This window comes from Rhipicephalus microplus, chromosome 10 (genome assembly GCF_043290135.1).
Source record: "Rhipicephalus microplus isolate Deutch F79 chromosome 10, USDA_Rmic, whole genome shotgun sequence".
In the NCBI taxonomy this organism is placed as follows: domain Eukaryota; kingdom Metazoa; phylum Arthropoda; class Arachnida; order Ixodida; family Ixodidae; genus Rhipicephalus; species Rhipicephalus microplus.
The window spans coordinates 1,672,208-1,699,652 of NC_134709.1; the positions used below are offsets into that span (position 1 = coordinate 1,672,208).

Sequence of the window (27,445 nt, forward strand, 5' to 3'; positions counted from 1 at the left end):
AAACAGTTTCATCCTGAAGTTATAGTAGTCTGCTAATTTCGACCCCGTCGCGACCCCGTGACAATATTAGTTTCCCGCAATGAATATTGCAGGGTACCATAGTACTGTGACCAGTCAGCTGCAACAATTTACTTTGCGCCCATGATGCAAAGCCCGAAAACTCTCCACGAATTTCACTCACTCTCTTTTTAGCCACGCATAGCCAATCAAAGTTCCTTGGTTTCATGCAATTTACCCAGGTAGTCTGCAGAGCGACCTCTGAAAAGAGGTCTCTGCTGCAATAGCTATTATCACAATCGCTTTCCACCCATTTACACTACACACTTCATGTCACTTTTATGATTTTATTGTATATATATATGTCCTATCCATCTTTAGCGTGAGAAATTTCAGGTCTCTGTACATCCAGTAACCATACCCATAGCCCACTTCTCCTGTCTCATGTACTGGCGCTCTTTGGCCATCAAATGATGCCTGCACCAAGAAATGCTACATATCATCATCATCATCATCATCATCGTATTTGCGTTACGTACTTCCGTAACTTTCTAAAACTTTTTTCTGAACACAATACTGCCAAACAAGCAGCGCACTCCAAGAGAAGGGAGACACAAAGGAGGTGCCGTCGGCGATGGCACCGCCTCACCAAGACTGGGGCCGACGTGACAATGCACAGCGGCGGCACCAGGCCACACATCGGCACGACATACACAAATGGCATAGAATAGACATAATGCCAGCCACGCGATTTTCAGCGTATCTGGCGGCGCCTTCGAAACACTGGCCAATCGAAATTTGCAGCACAAGTGACAGTTATCTCTCGATAAAAATTCAAATATTTTCCAATTGCTATAGTTCTGCTACCTTTTTTTCTTCCAACTTGAAACATCTGTTACCGAGCTAGCATGACATCGCAATAAAACCTTTTTGCAGCCTCATATTGCATGTCTTGTCAATGGCCACGAGATAACGTCAGCACCATTAGGACTTCTCAATTCCTCAGCACGACCACTCCCTGTGTGTGTGTCGCCGTGTCTCTTTATGCTCACTGGTGCTTATACTCACATTCATTCACACTCATGAGTTCTCACTCGCATTGACACTCACGTCCACTCACACTCATGAGTTCTCACTTATGGCCACTCATACTCACTCACTCACGCTCATACTCACACTCATGAGTGCTCATTCATACTCCCACTCACCATGTTCAAGTGAGTGTGAGTGAGTGTGCTGAGCTATGCTTGGCCTGCTCTGCCAAAACAGCGGCCATACTATCTTCAAAAACTGTGTGCATTGTAAAGCTTTTGCTTTGATTTATTACACTGCAGCATTGTCCTCTCCGTGGGATAATGAGTGATCGTGGTCATCAAATTGTTGGAGACGCCGTAGAAGAACTGGTTTGTCTATGCGATTCGCAGTTCCACCATTGAACACCTTATCACCGTCGCACAAATGGACTTGTAGAGCGCACGAAAAAAATTCTAATATGGTGGCCATGTATGTATCTTTTAACCACAAAGACTGGGATTACATTGCCCCTTCATCACTTACGCTTACAATACTGCAAAACATGACACAGAATACAGTCCTCTTTACCTCACTTATACACTTCCACCACTAAGCTGCATCGACACAGTACTACCATTTGACTTTAATAATAGTCTGCCAAGATGCTGCGTCTTGCAGAAGCCTGACGAATAGCTCTTCTTCACACAGCAGCATAGGAGCCGCGATCAAAAGAACGCTATGACCACCGACATCAGTCTGCCTCAAACAGCAAAAGAGACTGTGTGGCTGTGGACCCCCCTCCTCCCAACGCAAGCGTGGTTTATGTGAAAGTTGTTTCCCCAGTATACGGGCCTGTTCCTCATCGTTGATCGCTTGAGCGATTTGACACACATAGTTGCACGCTTGACATCGGCTGGTCGTTGTTCAAGCCGAACCTAGATGGTACATGTTGCCCGTCTTAAGCTACTTTACCCGATGCATTCACAGTGATTCACTCGCTCAGAGGGCTTCGTCTGAGAACTTGGGAATGTAATGAGTATGAGCTGAGCAAAGGGAAGGAAACGAAGACGTGAGCTGGTGTAGTTTACCGACGCTATAATTACCTGACCATAAATGTTGCTCAGTTAATTAATATCCTTCAACCATAATGGCAACAATATGTTCATTTTTCCTTGAAAGACCACTAAAGGCAAGTATTAAGTCAATGTTAATTGTTGAAATAGCGATTCAGAAACTTCATAGTGTTACTTTTTGCCAAGAAATAAAATCACGTTTAAGTGGTCTGCATCGAATTAGCACACTTCAAATTACCCGCCTCAAGCGGAATGTCTCATGTCACTGTTGCTGTGCACAACATTGCCCGGCTTTACTGCGTGGCCGCCGACATTAGTAACAGCAAAACGAAAGTAGCAGGAGGCACTGCAGCAACAACGACCATTGAACAATTTCGTGCCATGGCCTCTGAGATGGCAGACGGGCTTGGTTCAACTGGGCCCCGCTAGATGGCACGACCTAGCCAGTTTAACCAAATGAAAATTGAACTTATAAACCACTAACGTCATTCCCCACACTAACGTCGGTTCTTTCTTCCATGAATTAAACAGAAATGAACAAGCAGCGTTTTATTACATCTCTTGATGCACGGAAGGTTCTTAATTGAGTGCAGCTTGTTTTATCACTAGTGATTTATTGTAGGCGGTACCTCTCACGTCATCTGGACCATTTTGCGAATGTGCTATGTGTAGCGCATGTGTTCTCATGCATTTACTTTGATTTCTCGGTAAGTAGGGCACTGCTTTTGATAATACTGTCGTTTTAGAGGTTGCCATACGTTAAGCTTTCACTCTGACATAAATTATTATTTTACTTTAATGTCCCTTTAAACGTGAATTTAGCCTGAATAGGTGTAATCACGGTATATCAGCTCTTTACTTCAGTGAAACCACCTTTGCAGGGAGGGTATTCACACGCAATGTATGTATGTATTCGTTCATCTCGAATACTTCGAAATTTTGAATAATTTATATTCGTCCTGAAGTAAATTCGAATATTCATTTGAATATTTGAAGTGCTCAATTATTTGCACAAATATGCTCTATAGAGTTTCTGAATGAGCGCAGAGTTATACCACATGTCATCCCTCACCTGTGTCCGGAAGGTTCTCTTTCTCAATCTTCAGAGTCTTTCCTGTGCCAACTTCAGTGAGCATGTGCACACGTTCTGTGCTCTTATAAATGCTGCACGAAGAGATGAAAACATCACTATTACTTGTCACATGAAAATCGGTTTCTCATATTCGAAAATTCATTAAAAATGTAGACTTCCAAGAGTATTTTATGAATACTTCATTAAAATCAATATTTCGTTGTATCCATGTTCTTTATATCAAAGTTTGTGTTGTATCAATCGAGGAACAGGAACATTAATGCTTTTGCCACTGCAGACAGTCATTACACCTACACCTACATTTCTAGTTGATTTCTCATCTTTTCTCATTTTCTTCTGCCTTATGTACACCTTATTTTTGAGGGTATGCCGATTTCACAATGTCTCTGCAGCTGCATTTTATTTATTTTTTATTTATCTATTGTACCATCGAGGCGCAAGGGCATTAAAGAGGGGAGAGGTGAACGGGAAATAATATAAACTTGGGTAGTAAATAACAACAAAAACGTAATACAACAGTGCAATAAAACAATACACTAGAAATAGCAGTACATACTATGTAGTAAGAAAATGCTTTGCAATAATATGAACAAACAGGGTAACATTACATTAATTCCTGCTCATACAACTTTACGACAATAACAAGATGTTATGAATTCCAAGTTAAACAATGTTAGCTATAGCCTTGCGAAAAAGTTTGATATCATTGATGGTGACTGTATCATTGGGAAGGTGGTTCCTTGCCGTGATGCTTTAGGAAAAAAGGAATGACTGAAGGTGTTGGTATGTCTTGCTTGAATCCCACTTTGAAGCGATGGTCTACACGATGCGATAAGTAACGTGGCTGTGAAATAAAGTAATTTTGAAAAAATGAATGATGGTATATCTTATGAATCAGAGTTAAGCGAGCTATTTTTTTCTGTGATGCTGGTGATAGAAGACATAGGTAAGCTTCCATTGTAGATATGCTGGAAGTGCGGTTATAATTGGAATAAATGAAACAAACAGAATTCTTTTAAAAAAGTTCTTGAGGGAAAGATGAGGTTTTCGTTGTGTGGGTCCCACACTACTGCGGCATACTCTAGTTTGGGGCGCACTAATGACTGACAAAGTAGTAATTTCAAAGATGATGGGGCGTTCGAAAATTTGTGACATAAGTAGCCAAGCGTGCTGTTATCTCTGCTGATTATGTATTCAATATGAAGAGACCATACTTTGTAACTAGAATTGCTCATGTATTTAGTTGTGTTTTATTTTTTTCCATGTAACCACATGTCTGCAGCCAAACTGCTTAGGGTCAGAAATCCTGTCAAGTTGCTTTTTAACAGCTTTCAATTCCTGTCCTTGAACCTTCTCACTATTTATTCAGATGTGCATTTTGTTTTGTATTGACCATTACCACTGTATGAAAATATTGAATGGTTGTGAAAAAAAGATTGCTAATTAAACTGAACTGAACTGAAGCCATGTGCTGCCACACAAGCTTGACTGACAGTACAATGAAGCATTGAAAATGCTCATGAAAATGAAAATCCAGAGGCATCTGTCCATCACATTCCAAGAGGAGCAAACGAGACTGAAGTGCATTATATTGCCGCAAACCATGCATTGGGTTTGTTTATTCGTGTTTTGCTTTTTCGGCCTGGCTGCGCCGGCCTGTGCTATCACTGTTGGCTGTGTGTCAAGCACGTATTCTGTTCTTTGTGCGCGGCATGTATTATCTCTTGTGATAGGGACAGCGTTTCGAGCAAACGTGAAGCGTCTAGCATAATCTCAGTTTTTCTAAAGTGTTCTCGATACAATTCGACTATTCGAGAAACCTTCGCGCCGAGGGATATGAATTCCCGCACAGCCGATGTCGCGACATTCGATTGCCGGCGCTCACTAGCGTGCACGTCGTTTTACCGACCGCTGCTTCGCCGCCTGTGTATTCTTTCAGTTGTTAGGGGAGCACAAGTTCGCTCCAATAAACTGGTTTTCCTTATAGACAACTGCGTCGTCCTTTGCTGCGTGACATCTGGTGGAGGTGCGGGGTACATGAACCCTAAGCCATCGCCAAGCCGACAAGCAAGCCCAACTCGTGTCAGCCGCCGACAGCAAGGCCTTCAGCCAGAGTTTGGACTGCTCCCGGATAAAAAGAAGAAAGAAGACGTAAAAATTACGATGATCAACGCAGGCACCATGACCAGCGCTACCAACCCTCCCATCGTTCTGCAACAACCTCGTGAGCCCCAATCATTCCGAGGATCTCCTGGTGAAGACCCGGAAGAGTGGCTGGAGAAGCTGGAGCGCATCCGCATCTTTAACAGGTGGGATGACGAAGAAATGTTTCGTCATGTCTTCTATTTGGAGGATGCAGCTCGAACGTGGTTTGAGAACCATGAAGGCTCCCCAACCGACTGGACGGTCTTTAAGAGCGAATTCCTCAAAACATTTGCTACGGTTGTGCGGAAAGAACGAGCCGCCCTTTTGTTGAAGACGCGAATGCAACACCCTAACGAAGGTGTTGTACTGTTCGCTGAGGAGATGAAGATGCTGTTCCGGAAAGCTGACCCCGAAATGGCAGAAGAGAAGAAGGTGCGCTTTCTGATGCGGGGAGTTAAACAAGAGCTCTTCGCTGGACTCATCCGCAACCCCCCTAAGACCGTCGCTGAGTTCGTCACCGAGGCTTCGGTGATCGAGAGGACCTTGGATATGCGTTCGCGGCAATACGATAGACCACTCAACACCCTTTCGGTAAACCCGGTAAACGCCCCTGGATTGGCGACGGAAGACTTGCGGGAGACCATCCGGGCCGTCGTTCGCGAGGAACTGAGGAAATTGTTCCCAGCAACGCCGCAGCCCCAAGTCGCCTCCCTCACTGACGTCGTCCGCGAGGAGGTTCAGCAAGCACTGGGGAATTCTACGCCGTCGGAAGCATCTTACGAACCACAAGCGATGACCTACTCCGCTGCTGTTCGTCGACCCCAACCCGTCCCAACCCGTTATCAAGAGACCCCGCCGTACCGCCGCCCAATGTCACCCGCCCGACCCCCTGTAACCCGAAACCAGGCGCCCAGGAAGACCGAGGTGTGGCGAACGCCAGATAATCGTCCGCTGTGCTACCACTGCGGAGAGGCCTACCACGTCTACCGCCGCTGCCCGTACAAGAGGCTGAGTTTGGGTGGGTTCTCCGTTGACACACCCAATGCGCAATAAATGATCTGAAGACCAGGTCGATAACGTTTTCTTCCGATCACTCCACGACGCCGCAGCCGAACCTCGGACACCGTGCTGCTGTAAGGATCGCCGACGATCACGTCACCCTGCCACCCCACGCAAGCTCGATGATCGCCGTCTATTGTGAAGGTGCTGCTCCTGACGTCGACGCTATCGTGGAGACTGACCAAAGGTTGCTTCTAGACAGCGGTGTGTCTGTCGCAAGAGGCATTGCGCGGTTTAAGCAACGCAGATCCTACGTTTTGGTGACCAATTTCACCGAGGAGTACCAGCATCTAAACAAGGGCGCTGCAATTGCGTTCCTCGAAGAAACGCAAGAAGCGAGTCAAGTGATCGCGGTCGCCACTTTTGAACGCGCACGCGCAGATGCTTCCAGGCTGCCACATCCTTTCGACGTGAACCCGGCGCTGTCGCAAGAAAATCAGGACAGATTACTGGAGTTGCTCCGTCGCTACAGCGAGTGTTTTTCCTCGAACTCGAAGTTACGTCAGACAACTTTGGCGAAGCACCGGATAATAACCGAAGATGGAGCCCGACCTACCAGACAGTCACCGTACCGCGTTTCTTCACACGAGCGCGAAGCCATCCGGACTCAGGTAGATGACATGCTCAGCAACGACATAATACAGCCATCGAAAAGTCCGTGGGCTGCACCGGTTGTACTCGTGAAGAAAAAAGATGGCACTTTAAGATTCTGCGTTGACTACCAGAGACTAAACAAAATCACCAAAAAGGACGCGTACCCCCTGCCACGAATCGACGACGCCCTCGACCATCTCTGCCACGTCAAGTACTTCTCATCCATGGGTCTGAAGACCGGCTACTGGCAAATTGAAGAGGGCGAGAGAGACCGAGAGAAGACTGCATTTATAACCCCGGACGGTCTATACGAGTTCAAGGTGATGCCGTTTGGGCTGTGCACGGCGCCTGCAACGTTTCAGGGTCATGGACACTGTGCTAGCAGGCCTGAAGTGGCACACTTGCCTCGTATACCTCGACGACGTTGTCGTATTCGCCCGGACTTTCGACGAACACCTCACAAGGTTGGAATCTGTACTCGAGGCCATTCGTACGTCGGGGTTAACGCTGAAGCCTGAGAAGTGCCGTTTCGCGTACGAGGGACTCAAGTTCTTGGGTCACGTCGTGAACGCCGCGGGAGTCCTACCTGACCCGGCAAAAACACCAGCCATTGCGAAGTTCCCAAGGCCGAAAGATAAGAAGGGTGTGCAAAGGTTTCTCGGACTGTGTGCATACTACCGGCGCTTCGTCGCAAACTTCGCGCGCATTGCAGAGCCACTCACGCGCTTGACGAAAGAAAGCACCCCTTTCAGCTGGGAAAACGACCAAGAAAAGGCGTTCTGCGAGCTGCAACAACGCCTGCAAAACCCGCCCGTGCTCGCTCACTTCGACGAAAATGCCAAAACGGAAATGCACACGGACGCCAGTGATATCGGTTTGGGTGCCGTCCTCGTCCAAAAGCAAAGCGGTTGCGAAAAGGCAATCGCCTATGCAAGCCGTGGTCTGTCAAAGGAGGAGAGAAACTACACTGCCTCCGAGAAAGAGTGCCTGGCTATCATATGGGCTATTTCAAAATTTCGCCCACACGTCTATGGTAGACCGTTTAAGGTTGTGACAGACCATCATGCGCTGTGTTGGCTCGCCAATTTGAAGGACCCCTCTGGCCGTCTTGGGCGGTGGAGCTTGCGCCTGCAAGAGTTTGACGTTACAATAGTCTACAAATCCGGCAGGAAACACTTCGACGCCGACTGCCTGTCCCGCGCCCCCGTCGACCCACCACCACAGGACTCCGATGAAGACAGCGCGTTCTTCGGAGTCGTGACAGAGAGCGACCTAGCCGCCCAGCAGCGTGCCGACCCTGACCTTCGTGCCATGATCGACTACCTCGAAGGACGCAACGCCGCCGTGCCTAGGGCGTTCAAGCGCAACTTACCAGCGTTCAGCCTCAAAAACCCTATCCTAGTGAAGAAGAATTTCAACCCCGGAACAAGAACGAATTATCTACTTGTCATCCCCGCAGACCTTCGTGACGAAATTTCGGAAGCGTGCCACGACGACCCGTCTTCCGGACATCTCGGAACAGCTCGCGCGATTACAAAAATCAAGGAGAAATACTTCTGGCCCCGCCTTACATCCGATGTCACCCACTACGTCCGGAGCTGCCGTGACTGCCAGCGACGAAAAACACCACCGACGAGACCCGCAAGACTTCTGCAGCCGATCGCCGTCCCAACGAGGCCCTTCCAACAGATCGGAATGGACCTTCTGGGCCCGTTCCCTACATCCCGATCCGCGAACAAATGGATTTTCGTAGCGACAGACTACATGACGCGCTACGCAGAGACCACAGCTCTTCCGAGGGGAACTGCACAAGAAGTTGCAAAGTTCTTTATTAACCAAGTTGTGCTGTGACATAGAGCCCCCGAGGTCCTAATCATGGACCGCGGAACGGCCTTCACTGCAGAGCTCATGCAAGGAATCTTACGCTACAGCAACACGGATCACCGAAGAACGACGGTGTACCACGCCCGAACAAACGGACTAACGGAACGGCTGAATAAGACAATCGCGGATATGCTGTCTATGTACGTCGACGTTGAACAGAAGACGTGGGACGAAGTCCTCCCGTACGTCACGCTTGCGTACAACACGGCTATTCAAGAAACCACGCAGATGACACCGTTCGAGCTCGTCTATGGAAGACGGCCGACTACGGTGCTCGACGCCATGCTTCCGCACGTACAAGACGACGACCTCAACGCTGACGTCCAAGGATACCTTCAACGTGCGGAGGAGGCCCGCCAGCTCGCTCGAGTTCGTATAACGGATCAGCAACTGGTGAGTGCCGGACGCTACAATCTCCGACGCCGAGACGCCGAGTACCATCCTGGAGATCGTGTGTGGGTTTGGACTCCCATTCGACGACGTGGACTCAGTGAGAAACTTCTACGACGCTATTTCGGACCCTACCGGATTCTACGACGTGTTGGCGAACTAACGTACGAAGTGATCCCCGATGGTGACTCCCGTACATCACGACGACGCACGCGGCCCGAAGTAGTCCATGTGGTTCGCTAAAAACCTTTCTACGGACCATGACGAACTTTTATTTTAGTTTGTTTGGACTGTCCCTTATGTTTGCATCGGGTCGATGCACTCTTAGAGGGGGGGTAATGCCGCGAACCATGCATTGGGTTTGTTTATTTGTGTTTTGATTTTTTGGCCTGGCTGCGCCGGCCTGTGCTATCACTGCTGGCTGTGTGTCAAGCACGTATTCTGTTCTTTGTGCGCGGCATGTATTATCTCTTGTGATAGGGACAGCTTTTCGAACAAACGTGAACAGTCTAGCATAATCTCAGTTCTTCTAAAGTGTTCTCGATACAATTCGACTATTCGAGAAACCCTCGCGTCGAGGGATATAAATTCCCGCACAGCCGATGTCGCGACATTCGGTCGCCGGCGCTCACTAGCGTGCACGTCGTTTTGCCGACCGCTGCTTCGCCGCCTGTGTATTCTTTCAGTTGTTAGGGGTGCACAAGCTCGCTCCAATAAACTTGTTTTCCTTATAGACAACTGCGTCGTCCTTTGCTGCATGACAATATGTCATCAGTAGGGGTATGCGAATACCTACTTAAATATTTCGAACGACAAATCGAATAGCATTGTATTATATATTATATTCGGTATTTCAATCGAATAGCTCATATTCGAATTAGCAACTATTTTTCTAATGCCTTTCAAATAGTTAGTACTGACAAAAAAAACCCAAAAGAACAACAGCTGGAAAAAAAAAATTATCCATTTTTCTCCATTCAAGTAGTCGATTGCTATGATGCATGCAGTGGGAGCTTTAAATGGTCTATCAAAGTTTCACTCATTATGTTTGAACTACAATGTGATTGAAATGAATGTATCCTCAATATATCAGCTTGAGATTCATTTGTGTAAGTACAGCGTTCCTTGTTCATTCTCTTCACCAGTACATCATCAGAGTCTCCTTCGTCCAAAGAATCCGTCTGGCGGCTCCGCTGAGACCACAATATCGCTGCTGTCTTGCATATTTTAACATTTAGGCCCTAGTATTACTTAAAACTGATGGCAAAGTACCAGTTCCAAAACTTAAGTAAGCGCTGTATACATCTTAAATTTACAAAGTACACCGCAGGCTCTAGTTGCTACTGTGTATGACATTACCTAAGTTGACATAATTGTGGCATCTTTTTTTTCAGTTAAATGTAAAAGTAATGCTACTTTGTTAAAATTTATTTATGTTTGTTTGAAACAAAAAAGGTTGTAGGATTCCAGGCCTTTCTTGAAAATGGTTGTCTTGCTATTCAAAAACTATTCGAACAAAGTTTGATTCATATTCAATATGGTGGGATCACTTATTCATCATGATCAGACCAAAAAAAAGGAAAACGAAAACACGAGTAAGTGCATGGCGCTTTTTCGATTCGTATGTGATTCTGTTGTAAATATCGCTAAATATCACTATGGTGAGGAATAACCCCTTCAGCGGCTGTGGCTAGGTTTGTGTATGCACGCAACTTGCTTATGTCCATTGTGCCCACTAGTGGCCAAACAAGAGCAGATACATGAGACGAACTGCATAGTCAATATGTCTTGACATCATTATGCTGCATACGACTGTAGCCAATCACTTCGGTGAAGGGACTACAACGTTCAATGGGTCATTCAACGCGCCATATTTCAGAATCAAGATAAAATGCATTACTTTTCTCCTCTCGAAAAGATTTAGAGCAAGAACTAGTACTGTACTTACTCGCATAATGAACACATTCACATAATAAACACACCCCCAACTTCAGTCATCAAAATTTGGATTTTTTTTCCCGCATAATAAACGCACCCCCTACATTCATTCACTGTAGTCCCGCTAACCACCACATGGCGCCTCCTCGCCCATTGGATCTCTTCTGTTTTTTTATTACTTTGCCAACCCCCTTCAACCACTTTGGCTCGCTCCCTCCCCCTTCGCCTGTTGCCACGTGTCGTATTGCTTTTATTTCTACCTGTAATAAATGCATCCCCTACATTGATCCAATGCAATCCCACTAACCGACACTTGGGGCTTCCTTACCAGTTGGCTGCTCTCTTCCGTTTTTTATTACTTTACGAACCCCCTCAACCACCTCAGATTGCTCCCTCTCTCCCCTCCTTCACCGGTTGCGGCATGCCTATTGCTTTTATTATTTATTTATTTATTTTACAAATACTGTTAGCCTTTCGGCTGTTACAGGGGTGGGACATATTAAAAATGACAAACATCAATACATTCAAATCATACAGCAATTTAAACAGCAACACTTGAACTTGGAAATGTTACATGACGTACATTAGAAACACCGGCTTCGAGGCTGAAGAAAAAACAGTGCAGTCGTAGTAAGCATATAAATAAATTGCAATAAATTAACATAGTAGACCATGCAGAAAAATATCTTTGAGCCCTTCCTCAAATTTTTCCAGTGAATCACAATGAACCAGTGGTAATGGCAAAGCATTCCACTAACGAATTGTTTTTGGAAAAAATGAACGTTGTTGTGGCACTTCGTATGTGTAATCGTTTACACGTTTACACTTCTTAGGTTTCTTCCACGGCGTGGCGTTAAGTATTTTATTGTGTCTATGTTTAATTTATTTTTTGACAATAAAAACAAGAATTTCATCCTTGCCAATTGCCATCATTCGGCTAAAGTGGGCAGTTGAAGAGAGTACAGCATTTCTGTTACTGACTCAGTCAAGGAGTACTTTGAAAGAATGAACCTGGCAGCTCGCCTTTTTACTCTTTCTAGCATATTAATGAGGCCGATTTCCGAGGGACCCCACACAATGTTGGCATATTCCAATGTTGTCCAAATATACGTAAGATATGCTGCTAGCTTAACGGGAGTCGTAGCAAGTCTTATTTTTCTTCGCAAGTGCCATAGTTTTCTCACCGCCACCACACAAATGTTTTCCAAATGGGTCCTCCAATTTAGATTACTGGATATTGTTGCACCTAAATATTTCATTTCATTGACGGTAGACAGACGGGTAGAACATAGAGTGTAAATGGAATAGAAGACACCCTTACTTTTGTTTGTGACATGCAAAGCAACTGTTTTAGTTTGATTTATTTCCATTTTAGATTCAGTGCACCAATTACTGACAGCATCAAGAATATCATTAAACGTTTCTTGGTCAGCTTCACTGTGTATTTCTTTATAAATTAGGCAGTTGTCTGCAAAAAGTCGCACTGTAGTACTTCTATCTATGCCGCATGAAATGTCATTTATGTAAGTTAAGAATAATATCGGTCCTAAAACTGAACCTTGCGGTACCCCTGAGGTAACGCTTAATGACTCAGATTTGAAGCCGTTTATTTCTACATATTGTGTTCTGCCTGTCAGGTACGCACTTATCCACTGTATTATGTTATAATTTATGCCTAGGTGTGCTAAATTATTAATTAGCTCCCTGTGAGGAACCTTGTAAAAGGCTTTGGAGAAGTCGAAACATATTGCGTCAATCTGAACACTATTATTTCAGGCACACGTGAAGTCATCGACTGCTTCCATTAATTGGGTTACAGTAGATAAATTCTGCCAAAAACCATGCTGATTAGGAAAAAATGTTTTTGTGCCCTCAAGATACGCATACAGAGCTTTGGATATAATATGCTCTAAAAGCTTGCAGCATACACAGGTGACGGAAATTGGACGGTAATTTTCCACCTTTTGTTAGTCTCTACCCTTATGCGTTGGCACGACCTTCGCCACAAGTCAGTCGTCTGGGACACGCTTTTGCTCTATTGAGGCATTATACATTATGTATAAATAGTGGGCAACCCATTCCGCATATCTTCGCAGTAAATCATTTGGTATGCCATCTGGTCCGATCGACGTTTTCACGTTCATGTTCAGTAATAATGATACGATGCCTTCATAAGTGATCTGAACGTCAGGCATAACTGACAACTGAGAAGGAAGTGGCGTGGATGCATCACCATCATCAGGACAAGCAGTAAACACTGACTGGAAAAATCTGTTGTGTGGGTAAGCGATGGAAGAGCAGTCGGTCACCAATTCATCATTGACAACAAGAGAATGCACGCGTCTTGAGTGGTCTTCCTTCTGAGACAAGTGACACCAAAAACGATGGGGGAAGATTTCATAAATGTCGGCAATATTTCTTTGTAATACTTTGTTTTTGATTCTTTCAGTTCAGCACGCAGAAGCCTTGATAAATTGAGTATCTTGGATCGATCTTTGTTTACTTTTTGTCTCTGGCAGTTAATGGCGCGCTTCAAGTGTATTATCTTCCTATTCATCCAAGGATTCTGTTTATTTTGTTTCTTTTTTTGCAAGGGCACAAATTTGTTGATACATAGCGTGACAATTTCTTTAAACCTTATCCACATCTTATTGATGTCACTTGCCTCACTGAACGCATCCAAAGAAAGCGACAAGTAATCAATTATGCTTGTATCATCGGCCTCGTTCAAGTTGTGCACATGTCTGAAGCTTTCTTTCTTGCATGGCAAGGCACCATCAATGCTTATCTCAACTGAAACAAGTTTGTTGTCCGACAATCCATGTCCAATTGCAACGTTGTATGTGTCGATTCGCCCATCAATAAAAACTAGATCCAGTATGAAATGCGGATACCCTGTTTCACGTGTACTCTCAGTGACGACCTGCGTGAGGTCATGGCTGAATGCCATGTCTAAAAGCCGTTGGCAGTCTATTGCTTCCTTCGATTTAGTTGAGAATATGGTCCAATTAATTCCAGGAAGATTGAAATCTCCCGCAATAACCATTCTACGAGTCCGGGTTGCAATACCATCAAGGTATTGCTGCAAACTTTCTAGGTATGAACCAGGGGCACCTGGAGGCCTGTAAACGGCACCCAAAACAAGGGAAGTTTTAGGTAATTTTATATCTACCCATACACTTTCATGGTGGGGTATTCCTTCCATAACGATTGCTTCAACATTTTCTGCAAGTAGGATCGCCACACCGCCATCTCGTGTATCGCGGTCTTTCCTAAATATTTTGTAGCCGGGTGGTACAATTTCGCTATCCGCTATTTCCGGTCGCAGCCACGTTTCTGTGATGGTGATTACGTGTGGGTTCTAGCTTGCTAATATATATTCTAGGTCACTAACTTTATCGATAAGGCTCCGAGCATTTAGATTAATTAAGCGAAGGCTGCATGCACTTGACTGCGAATGACATCAGTCATCGTCGTCAGAGTGATGTGGTTTTTTCTTTGTATGCTTAAGCTTAACTCGGCAGTTTTTGTCGTAGTCCCAGGAATACACGTCTTTGTCTATGACCAACTTATCGTAATTCAAACGCATGCGTTTTCCTGCATCTCTTTCTTCTTTTCCTGATTCCCATAATAGCTTACGCTTGGCTAGAGTTTCCTTGCAAAAGTCGTCCCCAACTGATATACTGCTGCCTTTTAGCTTTTTGCAATTTTTGTAAACTTAACTTCTCTCGGGAGTCGTATAACTTCATAATGACTGGACGCGGCGAACGGCCCTTTTTTTGGCCTATTATGTGGATTCATTCAACTGTGTTTAGTTCGACGCCAAGCGTGCGAACAAAAATGTCCTGCAGTACCGCTTGTTCCAGGTCTTCTGTGGTTTCTGCCTCGCCCTCTTCAACCCCAAAGACCAAAAGATTATTCCGTCGACACATATCCTCTAAGCTTATTAGCCTTTCTTGTCTTGATAGTGTCGCGTTAAGGTTCGTGACGGTTTTCGTTAGCTGGCCTATTTTTTTACCCTGATCTTTGATTTTTTTTAATGGCGTCTTCCATTTTAGTCATTCTTTCTCCTAGAGCGCTCAGATCTGCCTTAATTGACTTTTGACCTTCAGACAGTTCCTTTAGGAGGACTTTCACATCAGGACCTGGGTTGAGTTCAACATCGCCAGACAATAGCAGGCACAAAGAGGAAAATCCAGAGAACAGTACACTTGGGCACGGCAGCACAACAACAAATCTGTTATCAGTTTTGTAACACTATTCTGAGTACAAACTGACCTGTTCGAGCAACAGAAGCCGCAGATTAGGCGACATTGCTTTCGCAGTGCTGCCGTGCCCACTGAACGCTGCTGGCAGGGAGTCCAACTTTATAGGTCCCGCGAAGAACCGCTCTATGCGCGTTCCAGGGTGCTTGCGCTCGAGGGTAGTGTCGACGATGTGTCCGTGGTCGATAACAGCGGTGTCAGCAGCTGGTACCGCCATGCATGCGCTGTATGCCTTAGCTTGTAGTCCCACGAAGAGCCGCTCTATACGCGTTCCAGGGTGCCTGCGCTCGAGGGTAGTGTCGACAATGTGTCCGTGGTCGATAACAGCGGTGTCAGCAGCTGGTACGGCCATGCATGCGCTGTATGCCCCAGCTTGTAGTGATGCGCAGACGAAGAAAAGCTGTTCGAGCAACAGAAGTCGCAGATTAGGTGACATTGCTTTCGCAATGCTGCCGTGCCCACTGAACGCTGCTGGCAGGGGGTCCAACTTTATAGGTCCCGCGAAGAACCGCTCTATGCGCGTCCCAGGGTGCCTGCGCTCGAGGGTAGCGTCGACATTGTGTCCGTGGTCAATAACAGCGGTGTCAGCAGCTGGTACGGCCATGCATGCGCTGTATGCCCCAGCTTGTAGTGATGCGCAGACGAAGAAAAGCTGTTCGAGCAACAGAAGCCACAGATTAGGCGACATTGCTTTCGCAGTGCTGCCGTGCCTATTGCTTTTCTTTATATCTGTGCGTGGCACATCCCCCGTCTTATCTGTGCGCCACAGCGGGGTTATCGCAGCTGATAAGCACACAGCAAGCGAAAATCACAAAACTGCCCGTGCCAACCAACAATGGTCGCTTTCTGTGTGAACTCCCCCCCCCCCCCCCCCCCGTTTCTTTTTAGGGTACTTTCTTTTTTCTTCACTTTAAATTTTCCTTCATTCTTCGTTCCCCTGTGAGTGCACGCTTTTGGGTGTCCCTGAAGATCCCAAGCAGATAACACTGTAGTGGTTAAACGATTGGGAGAAAATATAGTCGCCAAACGTTTTCACGGCGTGCACAAGCGGGACAGCTTGCAGAAGATCAACCACCAAAGATGAGTAAAGTGCAATAAAGAAGTTGTTTCTAAACAGAGTACACATATGTAAATTGGGAAAGGCTAAGGAATTAAACTTTTTTTGCATTACCGCATTTTTTCCTTCTCCTGAAAAAGTTTTTATAAAATTTACCCCGCATAATAAATGGGCCCCCCAACTTTGCTCAGATTTTTCGAGCAAAAAAGTGCTTTCATTACGCAAGTGAATATGGTAATTGTGCACACACTCCAAGCCTATATTCTTTTTACGTCAAAATGGAACATGACTGACTGCAGAATGAAGCACATGATTACATGCTAATTGCCCTTGTTAGATGAAAATCATACAAAACATTATTTCCTTACATGGAGTGTAAAATTCAGAGGCTTAGAATTACGTATGAAAATCGCACACATTGTAGACCGTGCATCATAATTAGTGCCTGAAGAAAATAAAGAAAGGATGGCGTGAAGAAGCGATAGGTTAGTGTGACATCATACATTATGAGGGATACAGGCAGTACATGGTGTATGCTTCAGGGCAAAATGATTGTTTTCCACAAATTTACTCACATGTAAAAAATAAGCACATGTGTTTACAACCACAAATGAAGTGAGAGTGAATCAACTAGGTTACACTGTATAGACCATAGAGTTTCATACAATAATACCTAAAGAGAATCTGGCACTAGTGTCTACGGGAGTTCCTTCAGCAGCGCTTGTACCCCTATAGAAATTATGGAAAGTGCAGGCTTCGGATCCACTTCGGTTGGATTACGTTCTTGAGATTAGCAGTGCTTCTTTTGCAAGTGTAAAACAAAGTGATATGAAGTTATATTTAACTGAAACTTGCTTAATTTTTTTGTATATGACGAGGTGGCAAAAGTAAAACCTGGGCAAACTTAACCATCAGGGTATGCATTGCTCTGCCATTGCGTTCCAGATTTGGCATTAAGATTCAATTATTTTTTACAACACTTGCAAACAAACATACTTCTTTTTCTTCTGAAAGTACACATTATCTATTTATAGAAATAACAGTACAGTATTAAGTGAAACACTGAACGCTTCGTCTTCTACAATGCTAGGTGCGTCTGTCCAAGTGGTCTGCCCCAACACACCTCTGGTTTGTAGTGAAGTCGAGTCAGCGAAGGGTGACCGTGCATCTACTAAGCTTCGTTATCGTTTCACAGTCGATATAAAACGAGTTTAGGCAAGTTGTGCTCATGAAAAAACATGAACTTGATGCAATATCCTGCACTGACATCAAGCGCTTCATCTATGCACAGTGATGAGTGGACGACCTTTCGTTTAAACTGACGAATACCACTCGTAAAGCTCCAACGTCGCAGCAAACTTCAGACCTACTGGTCTTCAGTCTCTTTGAACAAAAAAGTCGCTGCTTCAGTGCTTTTCACCGCACCCCACTACCCACACTGCGCGAAGAATGATACTGAAACTGTAAAGAAAATCTGTAGACAGTTCACTAGCTAACCCTATCCAATCTGAAGCCCGTACTTTGTAGTGTACATGTTGGGCGCCAGTGTAGTGTACACGTATTCTAAAGGTGTACGGCTACTAGCGTGGGTCAGGTCTTAGCGAGCTGTAGGGTATGTGTTAATCGTGGCCGCCGCACACGCGCGTTCGGACAGCCATGGCGTTGAGCGCAGCGTGGCAAGAACATGGTACTGCTCAAGGTTGCAACACTTTATTGCTTGTGGCAACACCAAAAACGCAGTACAGAGCCCATTGCAAAAGGGGCGGCTAGAAAGTAAATGGGCTTATCCACGACCCGGGCAAGAAGTACTACACAGGGTGCTGCGGCTGCTGATGATGATGATGAGTGGTTTTCAATGGCGCAAGGGCCAATTGATGGCCAAAGAGTGCCATTTCAAAAGCCTAGATATATGAACAATGATATGATGCGTGGCTGTAAAAGGGCCTTAAAATTCCTTGCGCTAACGCTGGTAAAAACACAGAAGCATTAAAACCATGACATTGACATAAAATATGTGTAATAATACTAAATGACGAGACATCGTGATAGTGGGACAGTGACGGAGTTGCAGCCACCGCAGCAGCGACCTCTCTTCAGATATCGTGCTACGAAGCGCCTGAATATATGACATTAAATGTATGTACATCTGTTAAAAACACCAGCAATGATTTATCAGGAAAAAGGGGTTCTCTACCGATGAACATTGATGGGTGCAAGGGTATCTGTTGTCGGAAGGGATATAAAAAGCGCTTTTTTCTGAGAGAATCTAAATCACTGCACTGGGCAAGGATGTGGAGAACCATGAGCGGTTCTCCACATCTCTCACACAATGGTGCATCACCACCAGACAAAAGGTATAAATGTGTCGAGTGTGTGTGTCCTATCTGTAGTCTTGTAAGTGTGACTTGTGTGTAGCGTGATCTGTATACTGTTGGCCAATTTCCAAGTCTCGGTTTGTCAACATGCAGTTTGTTTTCTGTCTGCCGATCCCATAGGCCCTGCCAGCACGCCCTGAGCTCCCGTCTTAGAAATGGTTTCAGATCAAGCGCAGCGACAGCTACAGATGTATTGGCGCCAGTGTTGTCTTGGGCAGATGCGACCAGCTGATCTGCCAGCACGTTTCCAGCGATTTCGCGGTGCCTCGGCACCCAGCAGACTACAACATGCCGTTTAAGAGCGTAGATCGTGCATAACAGAGTACAAGGACACAAGGACAGGATTTTTATGTTTTCGCAGAGTTTTCAGAGCCATCACTACGCTCAGCGAATCTGTGTATATTACCGTGCATTGTAGTTGCAGTTTCTTAATATGCTTGACAGCCACAAATACCGCGTGAGCCGCTGCTATGCAGATGCTTGTTTTGGAGTGCAGAACACCGGAGTTGGAGAAAGATGGGCCAACAGCTGCATAGGACACACCAGTGTGAGACTTCGAAGCATCTGTGAAAAATTCTGGGCAGGTGTACTTGTGTTGGAGTTCGAGGAAGTGCGTGCGGATATGTACAGAAGGTGCGTGTTTAGTGACTTCCATGAAAGACGGATCGCAGTCTATGACTTCCCACTTCTATGGTGGCAGATATACTGCTGGAGCTATCAAACGTTGTTTTAAAAGTAGCACAGCTGTTTCCTCAGCGAGCCTCCTGACAAGAAGTGAGTACGGCTGTCTCAGCGAAGGACGGTTATTGAACAAGGTACAGTTGGACAGATTATTTGTGGAGTGAGCAGGATGTTCCTCATCAGTGTTAACCTTGAAATAGTATGTAAAAAACAGGTAACATCTCTGCAGGTGGAGCGACCATTCATTTGATTCTACGTACAGACTCTCTACGGGGCTAGTTCGAAAAGCACCCGTAGAGAGGCGTATGCCTAGATGGTGGACAGGGTCGAGAATCTTTAAGGCTGATGGTGTCGCAGACTGAGAGATTATAGAACCGTAATCTAGGCGCGTGCATACGAGGCTTTTATATAAATTCATCAGACATTTCCTGTCACTGCCCCAAGTAGTTCGTAATAACACTTTCAAAATATTCATAGTTTTTAAACACCTGTCTTTTAAATACTTGATGTATGGGATGAAGGTTAGTTTTGTGTCTAATATTAGGCCCAGAAATTTATGCTCTGTCTTCACAGAGAGACGTTGACCATGCAGGTCAATCTCGGGATCGGGATCAACGCCCCTCTTTCGGCAGATCAAGATGCAGGTACTCTTCTGCGCGTTCAGTTCAAAACCATTTTCATCTGCCCATTGAGAGACCTAGTTCAAACCTAGTTGAACCTGACGTTCACACACAGACGTTACAGGTCTTAAAGCCGACCTGCACGTCGTCAACATATGTACAGTAAAACATATTTCGTGGGATAACGAGGCGCAAAGAGTTCATTTTCACTATACAAAAGTGTACAACTCAATACCCCTCCTTGCGGCACTCCTGTTTCTTGAACGAACGTACGGGACAACACAGTGCCCACTCGAACACGGAATGTCCGATTAGACAGGTAGCTTTCGATTATTTTCAACATTCTGCTCCGCACACCTAGGTGTGACAGGTCTCTGAGTATGCCAAAGCGCCACGTAGTGTCATAGGCTTTCTCCATATCGAGGAACACTGACAAAAAGAATTGTTTATGAATGAAAGCATCACAAAGTTGTGCCTCGATATGGACAAGGTGGTCAGTAGTGGATAGCCTCTTGGAACCCGCAGTGGTATGGGTCAAGCAGGCTATTTGTTTCAAGGAAATGCATCAATCGTCTGTTCAGAATTTTTTCAAAAACCTTGCATAGGCAACTTGTCAACACTATGGGCCTGTAGCTTGATGCTAAAGATGGGTCCTTGCCCTGCTTAAGAATCGGAATAATGGGCGCTTCTTTTGAGGTGGAAGGAATCTCACCGGAAAACCAAACGGCATTATACAAAGAAAGGAGAGATTTTTAGTCCAAAGTGTGCACCAAGGGAGTTTGCTTGGTCTTTCAAACCATTGCCTTGTGTGCTGACTAAAGAAAGAGGATGTGGTCCTCGTCCTACTACTTTACTGACCAATCTCCAGACTCTTGCTTCATGTGTATATGTATTGATTCCTGATAAAAACCTCTGCCAGCTCTCCCTCCTGGCCTGTCAATGCGTTCTCCCGGCTTGGGGCTTGATGTTTTTAAAATTGACAAGATTTTCAGCGGTCAGTGAGTCTCGAAGCAGTCTTCATGCTTTGTTTTGTTGTTTGCGAGCATTTCGGCATTCGCTGTTCCACCAGGGAACTCGTCGTTTTCTGCCCAGTCCAGATGTTTGCGGAATGCACATAGCTGCAGCTTTGATAACAAAAGCAGTAAAGTATTGTACAGCTGCATCTAAGCTAGAACCGCATATGTTAGTCCAACTTGAGCTAGCAGCCTTGTAAAACTGGTCCCAGTCGGCTTTTTCTATCAGCCATTTGGGAACCTGCAGAGGACTTTCATTTGGTTGAGCTCATAGCTACAGGATAGTGGTCACTTACAAAAGGATTATCAATGACTTTCCAGTGAATTAGTGGAAGAAGCGATGGAGATACAATGCTTAGGTCGATTGACAAGTAGGTATGGTTAGCGAGGCTATAATATGTTGTCTCTTTCCTATTGAGGGGATACGCACCAGAGGAGAAAAGAAACTGTTCAATCTGACGACCTCGTGCATCACAGCACGAGTCACCACACAGACTACTATGTGCGCTAAAATCTCCAAGGAGAAGGTACGGTTCTGGAAGTTCATCAATGAATGCCTGGAATTCTTGTTTACTAAGTTGGTGCTGAGGAGGTATATAAATAGAGCAAATTGTGACCAGTTCATTCAAGATAACGGCTCAGACGGCTACTGCCTCAAGAGACGTCTGAAGTGGTAAATGTGGACAGGTAGTTCCTCGATCCACAACAATGGCAACACCACTGGATGACACGACTGCATCATTCCGATCCTTTTGAAACATAGCGTAATGATGTAGAAAGTTTATGTGTTTCGGTTTCAAGTGTGTCTCTTGTACACACAGCACTTTTGGTGTATATTTGTGCAAAATTTCTTGAATATCGTCGAGGTTTTTTAGCAGTCCTCTGACGTTCTACTGTAATATTTGTGTCATTTTAATCTGTGTGGTGCTGTGTGTACAAAGGTGTTGCCTTACGTTACAGGGTCCTTAGAAGGCCCTGTAATTCATAGTCTTTCTTTTTTTTTGTGCGCTCCAAAGAGCTGCGCCTCTCCTTCGCTGTGTCGGGCGCCAGAGGAGTCGTACTTGTATCCATCACCTTTTGTGAGGTGGTGGATGGTGCCTGCTCGGCAGGCACATTCACAGAACTTTTGGACCTAACTGCGCTTGCAGTGGTCCGAGGTCCGGCAGACTGGGGAGTCTGCTAGCCCCCTTTGTTAGGTGGTGGAGCAGTTCTGGCTGCTCCAGCCGAGGCCCTTGTGGCGCGCCCGCAGTCTCACTCTGTGTGACTTTTGCGGGCACGGAAAGTGCGGCGCATGAGGGACTGGACTGATGGATGGAGAACCGTTTACATGCTTCTTGAAAGGACAGAGTGAACTTCACTTTATTCTCAAGGATTTGTTTCTCGTTCTTCCAGATAGGGCACCATCTCGAGTAGGCAGCATGGTCTCCTTCACAGTTAGCACGGCATGATGTGTTTGAAGTACACGTATCTGATGCGTGCTCGTTAGATGCACATTTTGCGCAAGTAAGGCGCCCTCTGCAACTTTGTGACCCATGTCCAAAGCGCTGGCACTCGAAACATCTGCGAGGGTTCGGCACATTGGGCCTGACACGAAGCTTGCAGTAGCCAGTTTTAATTGAATCAGGTAAGTCACTGGTACCAAAGGTGATGATTATGTGTTTCGTGCGTGTTCCTTTTTGTCTCGTCGTATAATTATTCTTTGGACCTTGATTACATTCTGGTCTTGCCAGCCTTCTAATAATTCACTTTCGGACAATACAAGCAGGTCGTCATCAGAGACTACGCCGTGCACTGTATTCATTGACCTGTGTGGGCCCACTGAGACTGGGACATCCCCAAACGCTACCAGTTTAGATAAGTTGTCGTATTGGAGCTTGTCGCGAACCTCCAAAAGGAGGTCGCCGCTTCCCAACTTCGTTACATGGTATCCTGGGTTGATTGCTCCGGTGAGTGTTTTCAAGACAAGAAAATCCCAAATCTGTCCTCAGAATTTATAATCGTTGAGGGTGTTATTAACATGTTACTCAACCTAAAAATTAGATCTTCCGTTGGCTCCGACAACATACCCAATGCCTTCTTGCACCGATACGCTGAGCCGCTAGGGCATATTCTTACTCACCTTTTTAGGTTATCATTTGACTGTACCGAAATTCCTGACGACTGGCGCATGGCCTGTGTCGTACCAATCTTCAAAAAAGGTGACCGCCTCTTTGCAAACAATTACCGCCCTATCTCCCTGACTTCTAGCATCTGTAAACTCTTCGAACATGTAGTATCAGATTTTATTGTCTCGTTTTTAGAAGCCAACAATATTCTAACGCCTTGTCAGCACGGGTTCAGAAGACGCTTATCTACGCTTACCCAGTTAGTAACCACTATTCATGAACTTGCGTCTTCACTCGATAAGGCTGAACAAATCGACGTCATTTTTTTAGATTTCAGTAAAGCATTCGACCGCGTTCCTCACAGTAAACTAATCCTAAAGCTTCAAAAAATTGGCTTACCAATAACACTCATAAAATGGATCCAGTGCTATCTGTCTAACCGCAAGCAGTTTGTTAAAATCAGTAGCTGTTTTTCCGATACTCTCCCTGTAACTTCCGGTGTTCCTCAGGGCAGCGTGCTGGGACCCGTACTCTTTTTAATTTATATCAATGATATTTCTGACGTTATCGACGCATCGTCGATTGGTTTAAAGTTGTTTGCGGACGACTGTGTACTCTTTAAACGAATTTCATCCTCAAGTGACCAAAGTAACCTGCAATGTAACCTTGATGCTGTCTCTGAATGGTGTGAAAAATGGTCCATGGAACTGAACTGTGACAAATCTGTATTGCTCCAAGTAACTAACAAAAAACAAAAAAAATGCATTCACGTCCTCCTACAGGCTCAATAACCACACGCTGAAACAAGTAGACGAATATAAATATCTAGGAGTTACTATAACAAGCCAACTCACTTGGACCAGTCACATTAACAAAATTTGCGCATCGGCCTCCAAAAAACTCGGGTTCCTCAGGCACAAACTAAAAGCCGCTCCTCCACGTGTTAAATTGCTAGCTTATAATTCCGTTGTCAGGCCGCAACTCGAGTACGCAAGCGCAGCATGGGACCCATTCCTTAAAAAAGACATTCACAAATTAGAAATGGTACAAAGAAAGGCAGTCCGGTTCATCTTTAACAGCTATCATAGCCGAGCTTCTCCATCGCTTCTCATGGAAAACAACAATATAATGACCCTGGAACACAGGAGGCAGGTTGCGCGTCTAAGATTTCTGTTTTTGCTTAATTTCCAACAATTCAATATTAATTCAGGACTTTATATTCAGCCCCGCTTATCTCGTTCAACTCGAAACACTCATGAGCACAATCTAACTCCAATTTTTGCACGCACTAATCTTTTTAAGCACTCCTTCTTTCCCCGCACAATCGAGCAGTGGAATAGATTGCCTGTTGATGTGTTCTCGGCGCGTGATGTGTCGGATTTTGAAAAGCGTGTACTTTCTGCAATATTTTAAACATTCAATGTGCCGCTATGTTTCTTTATGTACTGCTATCTTTTTTGTTTTTTCACACTTGTTGGACTGTTTTCAGAATTGTGTACCAATTTACCATGCGGATTGATGTTTTCTATGTAATTAATCCCTGCCCACCTGCTTGGTCTTCGGACTGCAGTATGTCTTAAATAAAATAAAATAAAAAAGGTGAGATTGCTCGGACTGTTTTGTTCTCTTTTTGGCTATGGACGACATGAAACTTGGGAAAGGACTGCTTCGGTTTGGAAAAAAGAAACGGTTCTTCAGTGTGCCACCTTTTGGGGCGGTGATCAGGGAGATGGGGGAGAAAGTTGGCCATACAGATTGTGTACAGTTCAGCGGCGATGGTGGCCACCCACAACCGAGCCCAACAAGGAGACGCTACAAGGTTGAATAGTGAGCACTTGGAGACGCCAGCCATGCATCACTGCTACAACCGAATATAACTACCCAAGGTTGGGTAACTACACAGGGTTAACCCTCGCCGCCAGAAAATTTGGAAGAAAATTTGGAAGACAGATAAACAGTGAGAGATAAAGAAGATGTAGGTAGAGAGAGATAGGAAAAGGCGACTGCCAATTCCCCCTGGGTGGGTCAGCCCAGGGGTGCCGTCTACGTGAAGCCGGGGCCAAAGGGGTGTGTTGCCTCTGCCGGGGGGCCTTAAAGGTCCAATCACCCAGCGTCGGCTCAACCCCCAGGATCCCCTTTTCCCCGGACACAGCAAAGTTACGCACGGCTAGGTGTGGGAGGGAGTAGAAACACCCCCTTTGGCTCGGGTCCGTGGTGTCGCTACGCACCAAACACCTGCTTACGCAGACACCCCTGCGAGGTACACAGGGTGCCGCGAGCACGCCTTCATGAGCAAAAATAATTAGTGGGGACACCGGGACAAAAGGGCCCGGTCGCTTGAGCGAGGGCGAATTCCGCTCACGTTGGCTTCCAAGAGGTACGGACCGGTGTAGTTTGACTACACACTAGGACACCGCACCACTCTTCAGCCTAGCGTTCGGAAGGGGCAACAAAACATAAGTGTTCGTCGCGGGTGCAAGACGTTGTTGGCGAAGTCTGAACGAGCCCCATAGAAAGGAAGCCGACGGACGGGAAAGAAATGCATGCTTACCCCAAGTCGTTCCGGAGAGGTTCTTTCTTGCTCCCAACGCACGCGTACAAAACGTCCCGAGAGACTCTGCACACGGCGCCACAGTCGCTGCCGGGTGAGAGGAGCTAAACGTCACTCCCCGCTTTCGCAGTGCAGCAGACCGCGAAGGAGAGAAGAGTTATGTCGGGACATGAGAATGCAGAAAGATGGGGCAAAGCCCGCACAAAGGCGGTGGGCTAGCCTCGATTCCCAGAACTTCCCATAATTGCCATGCAGATACACGATCGCAGTGCCAGATTACTCTCTAGGTATTATTGCATGAAACTTAATGGTATAGACTAAATCTGTTAAATGTGCTTACAATAAACACTAAAAAGTGGGAATTTAAAGGGCCCTGTGATACTTTTGGGACAGCTTTATTTAGTGTCGCAATGCATGCAGTGATGGTTACCAAGACGAATGCAACAATAATTATGGAAATTAGTGCACGGAAAGTAAAGAGTCCTCAAAGTTCAAAACTTGAGCTGACGATGACTAGAAACATTCTCTTTCGTATTTCACTCGCATGGTGACGTGAAAGACCGCTTCCAATCACAGCACGCGTCTCATAAAAACATACCGGAAATGTCACCTCATGGTGGCCTTCGCATAATACCTTGCTACTGCTATTTTTGACGGCGTCGTAAGCATGGTTACTACGAACCACGTGCGTCGGGTTGCAGACGCTCCCATGGTCAAACTGTGTAAGATACATATGCTTTGGGTGGAGTCACTTCTCACCTTGCTTGGAAGATTCATTCTATGGCAAGGGTATTGCCCACTGCCTGTCTCATTTTTGGCTCGCTGAAATTGTGGCATGTGTTTCCACCATTACTTGCTGGCGTGTTATAGCTTAGTTTGCAGGCTAAGTGTTGCGTTCGTTGTTCTACATCATTTAGAAACAGAAATTATTTCTTTCTGAGAAAGAGTAAAAAAAGTTTTTGCTGTTTTTAGCATTCACTCCTATAGCCTAGCTACCACCTTATGATTATTGCACGCTATTTGTCTTGTCAAGCCACTAAAAAGCAAACGGTCCTTGTCGTCACGTCACATGACATGACGTCACTTTCCATAACAAAAATAGCCGATGTGCGTCGCTGTGGTCTGAAATAAAGGTAGTTTGTCCCGTGAATTAAAATTATAACCATGTCGATTTCGACGTTGCCATTTGCGCGACGATATCGGCGCATGCCTCAGCACTACAAAAACCGATGAAATATACATGCTCAAATACTGTCGCGGGGCCCCTCTAAAGGCTCGTTCTTCCTAGTTAGGCCCAATATTATCAGGACTAACAGACAAGAAGCAAGGTATAGGGGATGTTATTTGTCTGAATTGTGATGTAAATGTAGACATAACGACAACTTGCCACTGGCAGGGACTGAATTTGCAACCTTCGGTTAATGCATCAGATGCTCCGAGTTACAGGGGCGGCATGGGGTACGTATATGCATTTTAACATGGAATTGTTGGTCAGGTCGCATGTTCAGTCCCTGCCAGGAGCAAGTTATCTTTTTCATTCACGTTTCTACTTTCACATTTACATTACTACTAATAACATCCCTATACTTAT

The 27,445-nt window shown here is 45.4% G+C and overlaps 1 protein-coding gene across 13 annotated transcripts in view; it reads right to left on the bottom strand.

Annotated features, from left to right (window-relative positions):
* The window catches only part of LOC119180580 (uncharacterized), a 161,873-nt gene that overhangs the window by 6,378 nt on the left and 128,050 nt on the right, over positions 1-27,445 (bottom strand). For all 13 annotated transcript variants that reach the window (XM_075876058.1, XM_075876054.1, XM_075876060.1 and 10 more), the window contains one exon: positions 3,157-3,248. In XM_075876058.1, coding sequence (XP_075732173.1) covers positions 3,157-3,248 — 92 coding nt within the window. The remainder of the gene's footprint in view (positions 1-3,156; positions 3,249-27,445) is intronic.